The 19,254-nt window shown below is 35.5% G+C and overlaps 1 protein-coding gene across 2 annotated transcripts; it reads right to left on the bottom strand.

Annotated features, from left to right (window-relative positions):
- Positions 1–688: 688 nt before the first annotated feature.
- Positions 689–18,481, bottom strand: LOC132145259 (tax1-binding protein 1 homolog A). Of its 2 annotated transcripts, none has more exons than XM_059556127.1 (17): positions 18,378–18,481; positions 16,579–16,805; positions 14,087–14,189; positions 13,490–13,680; positions 12,988–13,095; positions 10,404–10,522; positions 9,800–9,890; positions 9,546–9,701; positions 8,783–9,022; positions 8,455–8,634; positions 8,170–8,245; positions 7,331–7,596; positions 6,180–6,266; positions 5,282–5,456; positions 4,315–4,466; positions 2,537–2,622; positions 689–1,310 (listed from the first exon to the last, which is right to left on the bottom strand). In XM_059556127.1, the coding sequence occupies exons 2-17, from the start codon at positions 16,771–16,773 to the stop codon at positions 1,100–1,102; spliced, it is 2,436 nt and encodes an 811-aa protein (XP_059412110.1). In that variant the 5' UTR covers positions 16,774–16,805; positions 18,378–18,481; the 3' UTR covers positions 689–1,099. The 2 variants fall into 2 exon arrangements, with proteins under 2 accessions (XP_059412110.1, XP_059412109.1); XM_059556126.1 differs by lacking the exon at positions 18,378–18,481 and adding an exon at positions 17,865–18,138.
- Between the last annotated feature and the right edge of the window lie 773 nt (positions 18,482–19,254).

The raw sequence follows: 19,254 nt of genomic DNA, 5'->3' as shown, positions 1-19,254 counted from the left end.
AAACTTCCTGGCACACTTACAGTGTGAAGCATCAGCTTTTGTTGGCAGAATGGATTTAAAGCAGGAATTGTGTGATGGATATTATGCTGAAACTGAAGGTATTAAGTTATGCTTGAACCAATGATGCACTGAAAAGTCGCTGTACAGTCCACAGCCATAGTTTTAGCACTCTGGCTCTCTGAATTGAGTCACTTTGTTATTTGGAAGTAGCTCACTTAAAAACAAATGTTTTGTCATCATTATCACACAGAATAAGAACATTTAATGGTTATTGGATTATTGAAAATAGCTACTAGTAGGATAAATGGATACTGTAGCTTTCAAGCTTCCTAAATGAATTGTTTGAGCCACTAAACGATGCATTCATAAATAAATTTTAACACAAATGAGCTCAAAACTGGCGAAAACAGACTTCCATAATTCAGTTCATTGGCTCAACTTAAACAGTTTTAAACCACTTTTATGACATTTTTTATAGTGCTTTTACATCTTTTCTGAAAAGCTCTGGTCCATATTTATTGTAATAAGATGTAAAGCACAACCAGCATTTAGTTTCACAGAAGAATGTTATATGGGGTGATTCAATTTTAGGTGAACTATCCCTTTAGACGAATGTTTTTAGTGACTGTTTCACACAGAAAGCATTTAAGAGTAAAGCATTCAATTTGAGAGTCATTTTTAGTGATTTGGGTTTATTAATAATGGTCATTTCCTTCTGGCAAAATAAACATATACATCATTGGTCCTTTAAAATTAATTTCCATTTCAATAAACAACAACCTAAAGCTCTCATTTTAAAGCGCAATCAGTATTACACAATTTTAAACTAAAAAAGTGCTTTTGCTTTTTTTCTTTTTTTTTTCTTCTTCTTACATATCTATTATACCTGAAGACCATTATTACAATATTCTGTCCCTTAGAAGTTTAAATATCTGAATTAATGTTTGTCTATGTGCAAATCAAATATAGTCCTCCTGGCATGAGTGCAGCGGTTACGACAAAGTGACAACATCAGCGTGTTTCGAACAAAACACTGAAGCCCCTGAATCACCTGAGGCGTTTTATATTCAACTAAAAGCAAATCAATATTTTTTCTTCTCTAATCAAAGTTGTCAAAGTTCAGAACATTGTCATCAAAGTGTGTGAGCACATGCTTTTCGTAGAGATGCTGCTGGCAGTCCAGAGGAAACTGCTCGCTGCAGACGGGACATACCCTCCAGTGAGACTCCACGTGTCGTTCGAAACTGCTTTGCTCGAAGTGTGGCGGGAAGATCACCTCACACAGGGGACACCGCTTATGAACATCAGGTCTGGGTGGGGAAGAAAGAGAGAGAGAGTGTTTTAATATACAACTATGGGAGGTGTTTGAAAGAAAGGTTGCTTATTGCTTACGGTGTAATAAATAATATGCAAGACAATGCCTACTACAAGTTTACAATGGAAACTATGACAAAGTAAACATTTAAAAACAGCAGCATGCAGTTGTCAATCTCACTACAATATAGTCAGCAAGTGATTATTTAATTGTCTCAGCATAAAATAAAAAAATTACTTTCTGTCAGTTGTCACCTTGGAAATAGAAAATCAATGTTTCAATGAAAAACTAGCTCACTGGTTATTGGGGTTATTATAAGTAACTAAAATTAAAAGCATCATGAAAGCATTTCCAATACTTGAAATAAAATAAATATTAACAACAAAAAAAAGTGCTAAATTCCAAAGCAACACGTTTTATTTTCATTTAGTTTAATGTGAAGTACTAAAATAACAAAAAAATAAATAAGAAACAAAACCAAAAAAACTCAAACGAAATCAAAACCACTAAAAACTATATAGACTATTTAAAACATTATAATAAAATGGCAATAAAATGAAATAAAAACATTAAATTACTAAAACCTTAGCTAACATTAAAATAAAAACAGAAAATGTAAAAATAAAATAATTTTAATATAGTGAATAAAACTGAATATAGTAAATGAATTATGCTAAACAACACTGCTGCACACTATGCCGTATATACTGTAATTTTTACGGTCTAATTTTGAGAATAGTTTATAGCACACACTTTGTGACTGCAAACCTTTATATGTAGTATGCTACATTGTCATATGACCTCACAAGTGTTTACGGTAATATTTTATTTCATTTTTTAAATAAATATAAAAAAAAACAAAAAACAAAAAAGATTGTTTTAATATGTCCTCCAAGAACTTTGCCATTCAGCTCCAAAAATGAGAAAATCCCTAGAAAGATATATGAAATAAAATGTACACATACATTTACATTATTGCATCATTGGGCTTCATTTTCACAAACATTTTTTAAGAAACAAAAATAAAATTAAATTTGACTTCTAGTCATTTGTCACTTAGGTCTAGAGCATTGTTGGATACAGTGGTTTACACAGTATGCTTTATTGTATACCACATATTTGGGCAAATATGCTATTTCTAGGCATTCAATGCAAACGGTGTACAGTATACACATTGCAAACAAAGTAGGAGTGCGATAGCATGTCTTTCCAAACATTTACCTGGTATCAAAGCAGAAGCTGGTGTGGCTCTGGTTAGATTCCAGGCTCTGATGATCGTAGACTGCAGGGGCCTCACCGTCACCTCCCTAAGAAAGGAATAAAAGCAAAATGAAACACACACATAATTTCTTCTTGACTGAGACATAACAATACAATGTTCTTCAGTGGACACATTTAGCTGTCACCTCTCTATTGAGACATAACAGCTAAGATCTCACACAGACACACACACACACCCACACTTCCAACGAAAAGCCACGCCTGTCTGCACACAGCCGGCTTCCTGCAAAGGTTAATGGGCTTTTAACGCAGCAAACGAGAAAGGAGGAGAAAGGGGTCAGCGCCGATCTGCACCCTCAAATATCACAGGCCGGCACCACCAGCCAATTAGCATAGCCCTCGTCAACATCTCTCTCTAACGAGCCTCTAGCCTCGTCACTCTAATCCGCTAACGAGCTCAAAAGAGAAAAGCCTTAATTGCCGTTTCATGCAAATTAACCACCTCTGTATTCACCTATGAACTGAGGTCTGAGAGAGCGGGGAACGCAGAGGGCAGTGAGGAAGAGAAGATAAAAAAAAGAGTGAATCAAAGAGTTTGAAGTCAAGAGGAAAGGCTGAAAAACAGAAAGAAAGGCTGAGAGAGAGGAAGAAGTAGTAAAGGTTGCTAAAGGGTGACAAAAATACATGGTAATGCCACATATCAGTGTAAAAACTGGCACAATAACACCCAGTTATTAGCTCTAAACTTACAAAAATAAAAGCTGACGAGTCATATAAACTAGCTTTATGGGTACTTTATATTTAATACATTATATCAGGTGTCTTTAACTATAATGTTCTTACATCAAAAATAATGAATTGTTTGGTACAATTTAGTTATTGTGTTTCTGCTGCATTGCAAATCATGGTAGCGATTATTTTACAATACTTACAATGTACTTATAGTAATCACAAAACTGAGTAATAACTAAGCACTAACCCTGACCATAACCCTAAACATAACGTTATCCCATGTAGTTACCTTCCTAATATCACCTAGTACTTTCTTATGCATGTACACTAAGTACATGTAAGTGCATGTGGTGTAAATAAAAGCACAACCCAAATCACTTTGGCTGCTGTTGAGGTGGGATATGGTTAAGGTTTGGTGGTCTGGTTAGGTTTAAGGTAGGTAAAGGTGTAGGTGTAGGGTTGACAGTGTGATTATAGATGTAAAAAAAAACAAATGGGCAGATCATTAAAGAGAAAGGAATAAAGTGAATTTTTGTGAATCACTGTAATAATAGCTATCATTTTTAAGACAATGCTAAATGATACCTTTATAAATTATTAAAACAAAACTGCAATAAAAAGATTTGATCTTTTGTTTGCCTAAATCTTATGTGACCATTAACCAACATCAGAGTTATTGAAATGCAGTATAATATCATTAAGATGTAAAGAGGAACCTATCAGTTTTATCAATGGTGTTGTGACCAAAAAGGTTGGAAATCAGTTTTAAAGCTTTAACATCAGGAAAAATAAAATCTGACAGGATGTGATTTAACAATGTACTGCAGATAAGCAACAGCTTTAAAAATGACACTGTCCAGATTAAGACGCACTCTTCCAATACTATCCATCAAACACTACTTATAGCAGTGTGAAGCTACATTAAAACAGACCATGCCTATTATACATCTATGTGGCTGCCAAATAAAATATACACAATAGAAGTTGTTGTGGAGTTTTCAAAATATTTCCACTGCTCTGTCTGTGTGTACAGCAGGTTTCCTTACGTTTGGCCGCTCTTCAGTGGGATTCTCCAGGCCATCAGGGGGGCTGAGACTGCGTGATGGCTGACTGCAGACCACAGGACCACCCCACGGGGGAGGAGCCAAAGGAGGGGGCCGGCAGGTTTGTTCTGGGGATAATGCCCCATCTGCTCCATCTAAGCAACAACAATTCAGGAAGCTCTAATTAGGGCTGTCACATCACAAAAACTTTTAGTAGTTACATATCAGATTCAATGTTGCCTATACTCTACCAATTTCACAAAACAAATATATTACACTTATTCATATAAAAATACATACTACATTTTTTTGCATATATAAATATATACAATCAAAAATTGGGGAGTTAGAGATTTATTTTTATTATTTTTATACTTTTATTCAGGAACTATAGATTAAATTGTTTAAAAGTGACAGAAGAAACTTTCGCATTACAACAGATTTCTATTTCAAATAAATGCTGTTTTTTTTTACTTTCTGTTCATCAACAAATGAAATGTATATACTGAATGTAAAACCGTTTTCAATATTGATAATAGAGAAATGTTTCGTAAGCATCAAATAAGCATATTAGAATGATTTCTGACACTGAAAACTAGAGTGCTGACTGCTGAAAATTCAGCTTTGATCACAGGAATAAATTATATTTTATATACATATACATATATATATATATATATATATATATATATAAATAAAAAACAACTGTGATGCATGCAATAATATTTATGATTCAACAAATTTAGCCTTGGTCAGAGACTTCTTTAAACAACAACAAAAATCCTACTGACCAAAACGGTATTGTTTGAATAATTATAAATAATTAAGTAAACTCTTTTATTACTTTAGTATAAAAAAAATTAAACCATAAACAGGTCATTATTGGGCTTCAATTATTTAATTTTTTTTACTATACATACTTTAAAAATTCTTAATAAATAAATAAAAGTAGACAAAAGCGTGCACCCACCCCGGGTCTCTGGCTCTGAATAGGGGTTTCCATACTGCAGTTCAGCTGGTTGTTGGGGCACTAGTGGAGGTTGGTCTTGTGTATAGGGCAGTGGGTATCGCAGAAACATTGGCTCTCTCACGTCTTTCCTCCGACTCCCTGCAGCCTCCACTCGGTTCATACACTCCTGCAGCTTCTGCAAGAAAAACAAATATATGATCGCAAAGTGACTTCCCAACATACCCGACAGGAAACACTTACTTATTGCTCACATGAATAAAAGTAGCTAATACAAATATTGTCACTGAAACTGCAAAAGATCAATAAAAAACCTGGCTTGATTCTTAAATTACAGCACTGCAATAATCTCATAATCAATGTTACAAATGATACACTACAAAAAACCTGAATTAAACTTCTTTGGCCAACAAGCTTTAACCAAAGAAACTGAAATCTTGAGTACTATATTACCAATCTTTAAATAGCACTGACACAATGCATAACTTTCTGTGCTTTTAAACTCTTTTTCTTGTTCTTTCTTTCCTTCTCCTTTGACCTCATATTCATGAGTCATGATTAGAGGAATTATTCGCACATTTAACATTTAACATTTAACACAAGTGCTGATAGGTAACCAGGAAGCCGAATGTGGCATTTAGCCGTGACTCTTGGGGCTCAAGCAATCACACTCTGCCTGATTTCAGCGTCTTACCTGCTAAGAATCAAATTAAGGTATTTAATATTTAAAGATTCTCATTAACATTTAGAAGATCAAGCTAATAATACCAGCTTTAGGAGATATTGCAGCTTTTTGGATCTTTGGATAGCAAAGAAAGTACATAATAAGTGAGTTTATAGCAACAAACTGTTTATAGGAACAAAAATGATAAGAACAGGTTTATACTATAAATGCTCTTACCTTTTCCAGTCTCTCTTTCTCCCTGGTGACCACCACAAGACTCTCCCTCAGAGCAGACACCTCTCTGTCCTTCTCTGCCACTTGAGTCTATCAAGGAATTCATATGATTTATTCTGAGTGGCATCTGGACATATGTTTTATAACTGCTCTAAAAGCACCACTTGAAAGTGAAGTGTGTGATTCTAAACACTAAAGGCACGGGACAGAGTTGCGAGTTGCGAGTCCTATAATATTTAAAAACAGATAAGGAGTGGCTATTGATTATTATCAAGCATATATAGGCTATTAGGCAATCGTAATTCTGGACTTGCAATTTTGGAGCGTTTCTCAGGACTGTGACTTTTATGACCCCAAAAAAACTGACTTGTTCAAGCTAGAAACCCTACAAAGTTAATGGTTCAAAAGTTCAATTTCAAAGTCTTGTAAAAACAGACATACTGACAATTATTACAAATTTTACAATTTTAAAATTATTTACATTTAATTGAACATAATATTTAAATATATTTGAAAATTTAATTTATTCCTGTGATGTCAAAGCTGTATTTTCATCATCATTACTCCAGTCCTCAGTGTCACATGATCCTTCAGAAATCATTCTAATATGCTGATATTATTATTCTTATAATATTAAATATTATAAATATTTATATAAATATTATTATAAATATTATAAAACTCTCTCTATGAGTTATCATTGTGTCAAAGCTTGTTTGGGTTTGAAGTTCAGTTGAAATGGGTTTACTACGATCTTACCCTGCTCTCCAGCAAACAGTCATAAAGCATTTGGCGAGAGCGTGTGCATGCGTTTAAACACGCTGTAAATAAAAGACTTTCCTTTTGATGGTGGCTCCAGCTTTGTCTAAATACTCAGACAAGAAGAGACCTTTACGACCTCCTTTCCACTTGGCCAGCTCTGTCCTTAATGACTGCTGTGTTCACACACGCTCACAAGACTGACGGAAATGTTATACCTCAGTGAACCGGACCCAAAATCAACCCATGGAAGTTCATCTGGGATTGTTTGCATGCTTGCGTGCACTGACATCTTATGCAAATGAATGTGTGAGTATCTGTGGTTTGCTCTTCCCTGTGAGGTTGAAGGAACCTGAATAATGTATGTACAAGTGTGTGCGTGTGTGTTTACGTACTTTAAACCGCTGCTCCTCACTGGCTAGCAGGAGCTTCAGGCTTTCATTGATGGTGCACTGCTCTCTCCATTTCTCCTCCATGCAGGCGAGCTCAGCTTCGACTGACACACTGCACTCCTCTTCCTCCTCGTCCTCATCCTCCTCCTCTTCGTCTTCATCCTCTTCCTCTTTTTTCTCTTCCTTCCTCTCCTGTCCAGGTCTGCCTTCAATTCCCAATCTCTCGGCATCTCTTTGTGTCACAGGTTTGATCTCAGCAGGATATAGATCTTTCAAAGTTATGCATCGTTCAAGTTAATGCATAAGAATTTGGCCACAATATTATAGAGCATATAAAAACATTAGTCGTGAAACTGCTGTGCAACGTGACACAAAAAACAATAATAATAAACACCAATGCTGCACTTATTTGATCCAAATATACAGTAAAAAAGTGTAATATAGGGAAATACTATTTGAATTGAAATGAACTGTTTAGTATTTAATAATATTTGTTTAATATGTTATATATCAGAAATTATTACAAGATCCTGATTGATGCTCAAGAAACATTTCTTATTATTACCAGTGAAAACGGTTGTGCTGCTTAATTGTGGAAATTATATATATTATATATATATTTTTTTATTTTTTTGATAAATGCCATTTATTTGAAGCATTCCCTTCCTTAAAAAAAAAAAATAAAAATAAAAATAAAAACATACTGAACCTAAAGGGTTTATTACTCGTTTTTATTTATTTAATAATTTTTTTACTTTTTTAATGAATTTCTAAAGGAACTAGTTTGACGATGTGTGTTGGAGTTTAAATGTATTTTGATTTATTTGTCTCCTTGCCAGTACCTGTGGGAGGCGTCTCTGCATCTGGTGTGTGTAACTCCTGTGTGGTCTCTGTAGAGGCATCATTCCTGTTACAGTCCTAAAACATATGTCATATTTTAAGATTTCACACAAAAATACAGGAGGGTGCTTTCACAGCAGACTTCACCTATAAACCTCAACTAACTTACATAAAAACTAAATGTATGATTGCTTAATGTCTCATGTACAAATTAAGTGTAACATTGCAAGAATTGCATTTTTTGGTAAAATGTACAACTGGGTAAATCCATTATTTCAGTGACTCACGCCCTGCTGTGTCTCTTGTTGCTGAGTCAGTTTGGTGACTTGTTTTCGCAAACGTTGGCACTCTCTGTATTTCTCTTTGTAGTGCTCTGCAGCCATATTCAGACGCAGCTTTAGTTCCTCGACTTCCTTTTGTAGCTCCGCCTCCAGCTCTGAAACCACACCCACTCCAGCCCTGCCCTGCTATAAAGAAAATAAAATAAAGCAAGAACCCAAGTTATCTCACAGTTCACACTCTGTCTAAATATTGCGTCTAAACCATTTGTTCTTCATATTGTGATTAACAGATCTTCACAATCAAAAAAAATAAGGGACAGTTAGTTGTGGTTACCACTTCCTGTGATGCCTGGCTTCTCATCCTGTCAAGCTGATTCTGAGCATGTCTGCATTCTTCCTGGGCTTCAGCTAAACAGGCTCGTAGGTCTTCTGTCTCCTGATGGGCACGGTACAGCTCAGCCATGGTGCGATCTCGCCCACCGGAGGCATCACGTAACTCAGAACCCAACATAGCGGCCTGCTGCCGCGTGGCCTGGAGCTGCTCCTCAGCTTGACGCAACTGCTCTTTCAGACCCTGGAGATGCACACAATGCATTAGGAAGATGAAGTGTGATTTATGTGAACAAGCACTATATAGTATATATACTCAACAAGGCTGCAATTATTTGATTAAAAATACTGTAAATCTTTAAAAAATTATTTGAATATGCTGATACAGCACACAATTATTTTAAGTGCTCAATTATTAATAATGGTTCTTATTATTACCAATGTTAAAAACAGTTTCGCTGCTTAATAATTTGGTGGAAATCTGATTCTTTGATGAATAGAAAGAACAACATATATTTTAAATATAATATATTCAAAAGAACAAAATATATTTGAAAAAATGTATATTCAAAAGAACATATATTTGAAATGTAAATCCTTTGTAGACTCTAAATTTTAGAACATCCATGCAGCATAAAATATTTACATTTTTTAAATATCTTTCTTATCCCAAACATTTAAAATAATAGTTTTTTTTACCAGAATTTTGACCGATAGTAAATATATTTACTGCATTTGTATTTATTCTTTAAATAAACATCTATTACGGCATCAGCGGGGTGTGTGTCCCTCTCTGTGCGTAGCCTGTGCAGTTCCTCCTGGTACTGTGCGATGGTGACCTCTCGGTTTAGCTCCATTGCCTTCAGCATCTGCAGCTCAGCACTGAGTTTAGTGTTTTCCAGCTCGGCACTGCGCACGTGAGACTGTAAGCGTGAACACACACCATGGATCAATGCATGTCCCATGACTGATCGATGCATATGATTACAGTTTATAACCTGTAGATCCTACAAGCACTTACTTTGTAAAGCTCCCTCTCGTCTCTTTCATTCTTCAGTTGAGTCTGTAGACCGTCTCTCTCAGAAATCACCTTCTGCAGCCTGTCTCTTAAACTGGACACCACAAAAAATATATATACACACCATATAAATCCTCAACTATAAATCTGCATTCTCATCCTGAGAGTCCAAGTCAAAATCTAATTCAGACTTGAAAATCAAAATGTAAAACAGAAACATTATTAAATAAAATATAAATTGGCCTATATATTTCTTTGTAGGTCACTAATCATATAATCAAATTTGATCAGATATTTTTGCCTCCAAATGAAATACAAGATGGTCAATGGATCGTCTCAAAAATATGAGAACATGATCATCAGGCTTTACACAAACCTGCAGAGTATGAGTGCTGCACTCATCAAATAAAATGCTAATATCTTGAATTTCTTTTTATTTACCTCAAATTGTGATTCTGGTGGAATAATAAAATAAAATTAAAATAGAAAATAATACAATTCAAATAAATACACAATAATAGCATTTGTCTTAGACTTTTGGATCCTACTTTAGATATGTAAATAGTATAATTATATTCATGTCAGGTAATGTGTGTTCGGGCCTTACCAGTCCAGTTCAGTCTCTTTAAGAACAGCTTTTTGTGTGATTTCTAGCAGGTCCTGTTCAAGTTGTTTGACTCGGGCTTGAGCCTCCTCCTTCTCCTCACTCAAGCCTTTCTGCAGCTCCTGCAATTGGACAGCAGATGCAATCAATCGCACCTCCCAGCCAATCAAAACACTCCAAGCATTTTATCCAATAGTAAAAATCTTTCAAAAGTGAGCTAACCAATTATTTAAAAAATAATAATTATTATCATAAATAATAATATATAAGCAATTAAAATATTTAAGTTAAGAGGTTAAACAAGTTCTTCTAACACAGAATATAGATTTTTTTTAAATAACTTAAAAATATACAGGTTTAAAAATTTATTAGGATTGTTACTAGACACAGAAAATGAAATAACAGAGTAATTCATTGGGAATCATAGAGACTTCACTCTTATGATAATGTGGCAGTTTACAGGAGACTTAACTGAAAGATAAAATAATTATCAGAAATGCAGGTTCTATTCTGATCCAGACTTTTCCCCCTCTCTCTCAGAAAAAAAAAACAGTCCATGTCTGAAGTTAATTTCCCAATAGTATGATGTCAACAGGAAAAGAGGGGGCTTCGATTTCACTTTTGTTGCGGTGGTGTCTTTTATTCAACAGTCTTCATCAGTAAATCACAGTAACATCTGGTTCTGAAAGCATGCACACACGCCTTGTCCTCCGGCTAATCTGGTGACTCGTGGTGTTTTACAGCCGATGATGTTTCAGAATTGCAGAACAGGCAAATAAAATGTGAGGTCATAAAATTAGCAGCCACAAAATATATACTTATGTTCTCACGATAAAGAGGAAGTCTATTTTCATATGTAGGTTCTGACAGTTTAACAGACACATGCACACTTATGGCATATGAAAGGGTTTGTGTGACTGGGGTGTGAGAGAGAATTATAAAAGTGTTAATGTTTTATTTGTGGTGTTCTTTGTCCTTTGAGACACTCATAATTCACACTTACAATAGGGTCTCCAGAAGAAACACCAGGGGGCGCTGAAAGACCAGCAAACCAACTGAATCACATCCTGCTGTTTTCTGGGCCCTTTAAGAGTTTATTGTGCTTGTTGTGCAGTCAAACATCAATACCACATTCAGAGCCAAACGAAATCTGCAAAGATTTTTTTATTTTTTTTTTTATGCTGAGGGAAAATCACATTTTGTGAAATGGATTTAACATTGTAAAATGTGGTACAAGGATGAAATTAGTTGGCCATATTAAACAATGCAAGGGGTGGGGACAGAGACAGTTTATAAGAGACATGCCACTTCCTCAATCCTCAATACAGCTACATAAGGAAAACCCGTAACGGCAAAGATGGCGGTTGTGTGCAAATGTCCCGCCCCTCCCGCTGAAAAAGCCAATCATCTGCTTTTAACAGACAAGCCGGGAAAACATTTAAGCCTATCGTCTGGTTCCACTGACGTATGCGCAGAGTTAAGGAACCCTTGCGCATGCGTAGTAAAGGTATAACCTGTGGGGAAAAAGGCGTTTTAAACCTTATTTTTTTCAGCGATTTTTATCATATTTCACTGCTGTTTCTATACATACTGTTTTTATATCCCGGTGACCAGTGAAAGTGCAGTTCTGACTCTCTGCCCATTCATTTAGATAGGAGCTGGTCTTGTTATTCTGAAATAGCTGCCCGGAGGCGTTGCTAAGATGGCGGCCGAGTGGCACGACTTGCCTGAAAGGACTTTGGTGATTTTTTTAAAGAAATTAACACAATTCTTAAAATAAGCTATATATATATATGCTGCAAACTGCTTAGATATTTAATGATTGACAAGACAAACTATTTTCATGCTTTTTACAAAGCATTAGGCTTTTACAAATACAGACAGGACACATTTTGAGTTATATGTGTCAGGTAGTAGTGACATATTATGTGTGGTATTCCAAAAAAGAAATCACATACAGCACCTTTAAATATAATCAAAATTAGCAGACGAAAAAGAGAGAGAAAATCGCGTGACTGGCTGCTGTTGTTTCAGTGACTGGGCAGGTCTCCTCCTTTCTGTTGAGTGGTTTTGGTGGACATTAACTCCTGGCTGCGTGCACACATTTGACGTCATGTCTACCCTCTGTGGTCGACATGGCACCACCATGATAACAGATGCCCAAGTAAACTTTTCTCTGTCTCACTCTCTCTTCTTTCTCTGCTTCTTAAACTCCCAATTCTTTCACTCCAAGTAAATCATCCTCAGCACAGTCAGAATTAAGTATGGATAAATCACATGACTTTATGGGGAAGGTCAGTAATGCACACAGAGACACACACACACTCGGCCATTATCTGATAAGATAAAGTGCTTTGTGGGAGTAAGTTCACCGTCAGTCAAACAGAAAAGCGTTTTACACTTGGAGACAGAAAGTCTTAAAGCACCAATGTGTATGTACACACACAGGGGAGCGCTTTGATGTGCAGATAACTTGAACTTGTGATCTCTGGTGTGTGTTACATGCTGTTTAAACACTGTGTGTGTGTAAGCCATCTTTGCTGCTTCGTTGGTTGGTCACTTTTATGTGCGAGTGTGTATTTAGTACCTGGTTCTGTTGTCTCTGTCTCTCCTGTAGCTGATCTCTCTCCTGTGTGAGGAGGCGTAGTGCTTTCTGCAGTTCTTTGCACTCCTGTTGAACTTCCTCTACACGCTGCTGCTCATGCACACATATAAAGATAATAAGCCAAAAAAATAAGACACAAGCTTTATTCCAAAACCTAGTGAGATGCTTTGCTTCCTACATATACAGCTGCTATCTAAGACAGCATCTTACCATAATGAAAGCTCATAAGTGACTGATTTGGAAGTCAGTCAGTCAGTCTGTCTGTCTGTCTGTCTATCGTTCGTCCTTTATTTTTCCCCCTGGGATTGTCACAATGCATCATTGTAAAATCCATGCAATTTTGCTTTATAATTTGAATATAACAAGTTAGCTCAAGAGACAGCATGGTTAGGTTGCCTACGTTTTGTATCAAGAATGCACCTGTGATGCCTTAGGTTTTGGAACAAAGCAAGGATTTGTATTCTTGTTTGTGTGATTTGCATACCTCAAGTAGCTCAGTCTTTGTCGTCACAACCAGTATGTCTGAGTTCCCATCATCTTCCATGGTCAGTAGCTCCTCCCCTGTGGGTGTGGCCGGGCGGAACTGGAATGGTGTGCTCGCACCTCTGATTTCACCCGTGTGTGTGACATAGCAGAACTGATAAAACTCACCATCACTACGGGGAACATAATATCCTAGGACACAGCATGTAGAGTATTTGATACAGGTTTCCTCTTTATAAGACGCATTATCTTATACTATAACTTACAATAGAAAGGACATCTACAAACAAAGTAAAGCAAAAACAAAGCAAAGCAAAACATCAAATATACAGTCTGCATGAACTTTCAAAAGTTCTGAAATCAAAAATGATGACTATTTCATTTTTACCTAAATAACAATAAAAAAACACCCATTTTTATCATCCAATCAAACAAAACAAAAAAATAAAACAAAATAAATAAATGTTCCACCCTTCACTTTTTTCCTTTTTCACTACATCAAAACACAGAAGTAAAATAGATTGATGGGCATCACATGTTGACTTTGAGTGTGTGTGTGTGTGTGTGTGTGTGTGTGTGTGTGTGTGTGTGTGTGTACCCTGAAAGATGATGGTTCGGTGAACAGTGGATCCCTCAGTGTAGTTTTCAGGCATGGGAGACCAGAGAAACGTGTAGTAGTCTCTCGCACTGCTCCAGCCCACCTAACACACACAAACACACACACATACATAAAAACAGCAAACAAGAAGTGAGTCAGAACTAAAACTTTTGTGGCCAGACCAATGAAGGCCTTAAAAAACACTTATAAGTAAAACATATAAAACAAAGACAAAGTTAATTTTGACCAAAACAATACAAGCAAAACTAAGACAAAGTTAATTTTGACCAAAACGATACAGGCAAAACTATATAAACACAGAGACTACATAAAATGTTTACGGATCATCCAGTCATAACAGATGGGAAGAGAGTGAGAAAGAAGAAACATTACTTACTAACAATACATTAAACCTGTAGGAGATCTAAAGTCTCATTATTTTGTCTTATATCGATTTCACGGGTTATAAATATCACAATAAGCTCAAGGAGGAATGGAAACACTTAGCCTCCTTTCTGAACTTCTTTGCCAGAAAAGGGGGCACTGTGTGTGTGTGTGTGTGTGTGTGTGTGTTGTAGGGTTGGAAAAGGAGGCGTAATGGAAAAAAAAAAGGACCAGGAAAAAGGTGAAAATTTTACACATGCTTCAAAGGCAGCTAAAGAATCGTGTGGTTACTCTTAAAAGTGTGAGTGTGCATGTGAATTTCATCATTTCTGCCTTTAAAGCACATGTAATATGTTCATCTCCATAACCACCCGTATTTGTGTGTGTGCAAATGAGTGATTGCATGGTTTTATGAAGTTTTAAATGAATTATGATGAAAATGAAGAAAAGAATGTAGTCCACCATCATAAACATGTCACATACAGTAACTTCTTAGAGTTAGAAACGAGACACACACACACAACATCAGCAATTTGTCATCGTGATTTTTCACAGCACAACCTGACATTTACTTTGATTACAATATATCACATCTGTAATCTCTTTTTTTTACGGAAATTATTCTGCTTTCATCTGGAACGCAGTCATCTGTAAAGAAATCACCTATTAATTAGAGAGAAGAGAAGTAAAGAGGAGAGCAAGAGGAAAGAAAAAGAGAGAAGGCATCCGAGTGTGTTTCAAACAAGCCATGCTTGTACACACATGACCGTTAAGTGATAAATTAAATAATAAGAGGCTGACGTAACTATAAATCAGGTGCATAAGAACATGTTCGGCATGTGCGCGACAACTTAATTATATAGTACTTGAGTATACCGAGTGTGTGTGTGTTTCTTTGCACAAACCTAGTGTATGTGTATATGCATGATTACATAGCATTTTTTGCATTGCTTAAAGGTAGCCTATTTTCAACGTGCCTCAACATACTCCTTCATAAAGAGTACTGTATTCGTTCACCCTGCAAATTTAAAAAATAGTTTTTATTTTTTAACACACAGGGATACTGCATATACAAATTAAAGATTGCAGCTGATTACCTTTAGAATTTTACAAATAAAAAGATAAAATACACTTATTTATATATAATTAAGAACATTTATTTGAAATATTAAATTTATAATTTAAAACAGAAAATTTGCATTTTAAGTAAAGATAAAAATAATAAAGTGCAATTATTCAAATACAATTTAACAACATTTTATATAAAAATTGAAATTAAGTGTTGCATGTAAAGCAATTCTATTTTAGCTGAGTAAAAATAGAAACTGTTGAAAATTTAAGTCACTGAAAACTATTATGCAACTGGCTGCTTTCTAGAAGAAGCCGTACTTTCTCACAACCACTAGAGGGAGCCTGTGGTTCTCTAAGTAATATAAAGCACATGTTAAGGTGTGTGTACTGAGTGTGTGTGAATGCCTGAGGAATAATTCCCATATTACCTCATTAATAATTTAAATATGAGTCCATAGATATACTCAGAACACATTCAACCATAATGGTCGACCATATAAGACTACTCTTATCCAGTTATGCATTACACATAGCAGCTAATATCTGTTCTTATAATACATCTTATTACAGATACAAGGGTGAAAGGAGAAAATACTAAAGCAAAAGCATAAAAAATGCCCACAGCATCCAGCACAACAGCCCAAGCACACACACACACACACACACACTCACTCATACCGCAACTCTATTCCCCCGTAAACTAACCATCAAAACAACAGCGATATTGAGTGGATTAACCATCTTTTTTCCAGTCCACATTTTCCCCTGCAACCCACCACTCTAAATGCTGTCTGGAAAGATCTGGTGGATTTGAAGTGCCTTTTATACCAGTCATAAACTGTCACTGTATCTTAACAAGATGTAAAGTTTCCGTGTGCTCATTTCCTTTTGATTAAGTGCAAGATTAAATTTCGAGATGAAAGAAGAGCGTAGAGAAAAAAAAGTGAGATTAAATCGGTTGGATAAATTTTTCTTTTTCTGTGTATGAAAACCTGAATATTGACCAGATGTTAGTGAAATATGTAATGTGTACCAACCTTAAAGATGCCAACCCAGTCTTTGGGATGTGGAGTGATGAAGGGGGTGAGTGTGTAATGACATTCAAGCGCTGCCTGCGGGAGGAAGCTTTTCCCAACATTCTGGAAGATGACATGGGCGAAGTTAGACATCTCCATGACAACACTTCCTCCTCCACCAGCAGATGCTCCCGTATTACAGGCTGACAACATCATAAGCACTCAAGGAAAGCCTGTGATTGGTCTACCTGAAACAAGAAGGAATGGAAATTACAAAGAAATAATGAGGTTTAACTGACACAGTTTCTCTTTCATAATATAGAGTCAAATATTGCAAAATAAACCCTAACGTGGACTTGTATCATCCTGAATGAGTTTTTTTTTTACCTTGCATTATTACTTAGCTCCTTAACAAATAAATAAAATGACTTTATTTAATGTTTTTATCTTACTTTTAGAAACCTCGGACAGCCATAACACAACCATAGCTATACAGAAAACATTGGTTTTAATTCTTAAATTTTACAATATGGCCCAGGAAGTATTATTGAAGTATTTCAATATGCTTACATAACATCTTACAATATAAGTCTCTCTTGATAAATTTTAATTCCAGAGATGTTAACAAAAGTTTCTATTCTTTATATTTATTAATTGATGCTTCTTTGAAAGTGATGCAGCAGCAACAACAACAAAAACCTTTACAAAGAAATAATGAGGTTTAACCAACACAGTTTCTCTTTCATAATATAGGCAAGGCATATAGTTCAGTCAAATATTGCAAAATAATATTGCAAAATAAACCATAACTTGAACTTGTATCACCCTGAATTAGTTTTTTTATTACCCTGCATTATTACTTAGCTCCTTAACAAATAAATAAAAGGACTTGAAATAGAGATTTGAAATGTTTTTATCTTACTTTTAGAAACCTCGGAGATAAAAATCAATCCATAAACCATAAAACAATCATAGCTATGCAGAAAACATTGGTTTTACGGAATAAAAAGGTACATTTTACAATATGCCCCCCGGAAAGTATTATTGAAGTATTTCAATACACTTACATAACATCTTACAAACTCCCTCCTGATTCATTTTAATTCCAGAGATGTTCACCAAAGTGTACATTCTTTATATTTATTTATTGATGCTACTTTGAAAGTGATGCAGCAAAAGAAAAAAAATTTTACACTGAAAATTGCATGACGGTGTGTTTCAGCAACACAAAATTTGCAATAAACAATAGATCAATTTACTGCATTAAAATTATATTTAGATGCTTAAATATTTCTGAGCTGACATACATTTTGGTTTAAGCCCATGTGCTGTTGGATGAAGAAGACCTGTTCTATTCCAGCCGGATGGGGCGATGCCGAGTAGGCCTGTGTGCTGATGCTGCTGTCATCCCTGCTCAGGCCTTTACCGTCAATGACCGCTCGAGTCAATACAGCAAATAACAGATTCGCACTGAACTCATTATATGATGGTGTAAAACATAACATTCCTTGTTCATCATACTAAAGCATGTTTGCTTAAAACCGAGAGCGACTTTCTAGATACATTTCACTTGCATCATGTAGCTAACTAACAAGTCGTTGTGGATTGGTAGTTACAAGTACACTAAATGATGTAGCATTTTTCAATACATGTAAGTTATTTATTATACGACCTAAATTACTGGCGTTGGCTTTAGAGGATGAGCTGATGAGTTTTATTAATCCCACTGCAATCCCACCCCTATATTCATCGAGATGGACCGCATGCAAATACAACATATATTTCCGAGATTATCACTATATATCTTATAGTCGTTATACCTGTAATCCATGTTTACTTGAAGAGCTGTAACTCTTGTTGTATAGATTGCTAGATAACGCAGATGGAGAGTGTCTCTGTCATGTAGCTGAACCGGGTGTCAACAGTCAACATGTTTTGAGAATCTAGAAACGTCATCCCACTTCCGGTCGTTTGCGCATTGTGATTGGTTTATTTACTCCTGTCACCGAGATCCGTGTTTTATCATTGGTTAGTGAATAACCCCAACAAAATACCTATGGGAGGTATGATTCTTTTCAGAGAATCGGTTCTCTCGAACAGAACAACTCAACTCTTATAACTATCAACTTACTGATTCCTTTCGATTTGTAAACGAATCGTTTAAGTCCGACTCAGTCCGTTTCTGCAAAACATACGTGGATATTATGGAAAAATGCCAAGCGTTACTTAAGACGGAACATGGTTATTGTATGCAGATATTATAGTTTTAGGAAACGTTTGATCATTTAATATGTTAAGAGATAGCTTAAACGTCCCAGACACTATATTGTATAAGTAAAAATTATTATATATCTAGTTATATAAAGTATATCTCTAAATATCAAATATGCCTATGAAATATGCTTATGAACTCTGTGAAGTACGCTAAAGGGAACGCTGAATAGTCCTATTTGTGAAACAATCAGTGTGTACTAGAAAAAATATTCTACTATTTATTTATTTTTTTGTTATTGAAAATATTCGGATAACATATGTGTAATATTATGTAGAACAACGAATAGATTTTATCCCAAATCATTCTTTGATTTGGACATCACGGTCATAATTTCACTTAAGCGTCTAGCCATTCTTAATCTTGTAAGAAGTACAATCTTAATTCTATTAAAAGAAATAACAGCAGAAACTCTGGAAGAGTAA

Source organism: Carassius carassius, chromosome 8, assembly GCF_963082965.1.
Source record: "Carassius carassius chromosome 8, fCarCar2.1, whole genome shotgun sequence".
Classification (NCBI taxonomy): domain Eukaryota; kingdom Metazoa; phylum Chordata; class Actinopteri; order Cypriniformes; family Cyprinidae; genus Carassius; species Carassius carassius.
The sequence above is the reverse complement of the archived record's forward strand: the minus strand, read 5'-3'. Positions and strand labels throughout refer to the sequence as shown.

What these genes read in the sequence shown, in the direction of transcription:
- LOC132145259 (XM_059556127.1), bottom strand. Translation starts at nt 16,773, where the DNA reads ATGATGTTGTCAGCCTGTAATACGGGAGCATCTGCTGGTGGAGGAGGA. An exon ending in AAAGAGACTGAACTGGACTG is followed by an intron (nt 9,891 to 10,403) that starts GTAAGGCCCGAA and finishes TGTGGTGTCCAG; the next exon opens with TTTAAGAGACAGGCTGCAGA. An exon ending in ACGAGAGGGAGCTTTACAAA is followed by an intron (nt 9,702 to 9,799) that starts GTAAGTGCTTGT and finishes TCACGCTTACAG; the next exon opens with TCTCACGTGCGCAGTGCCGA.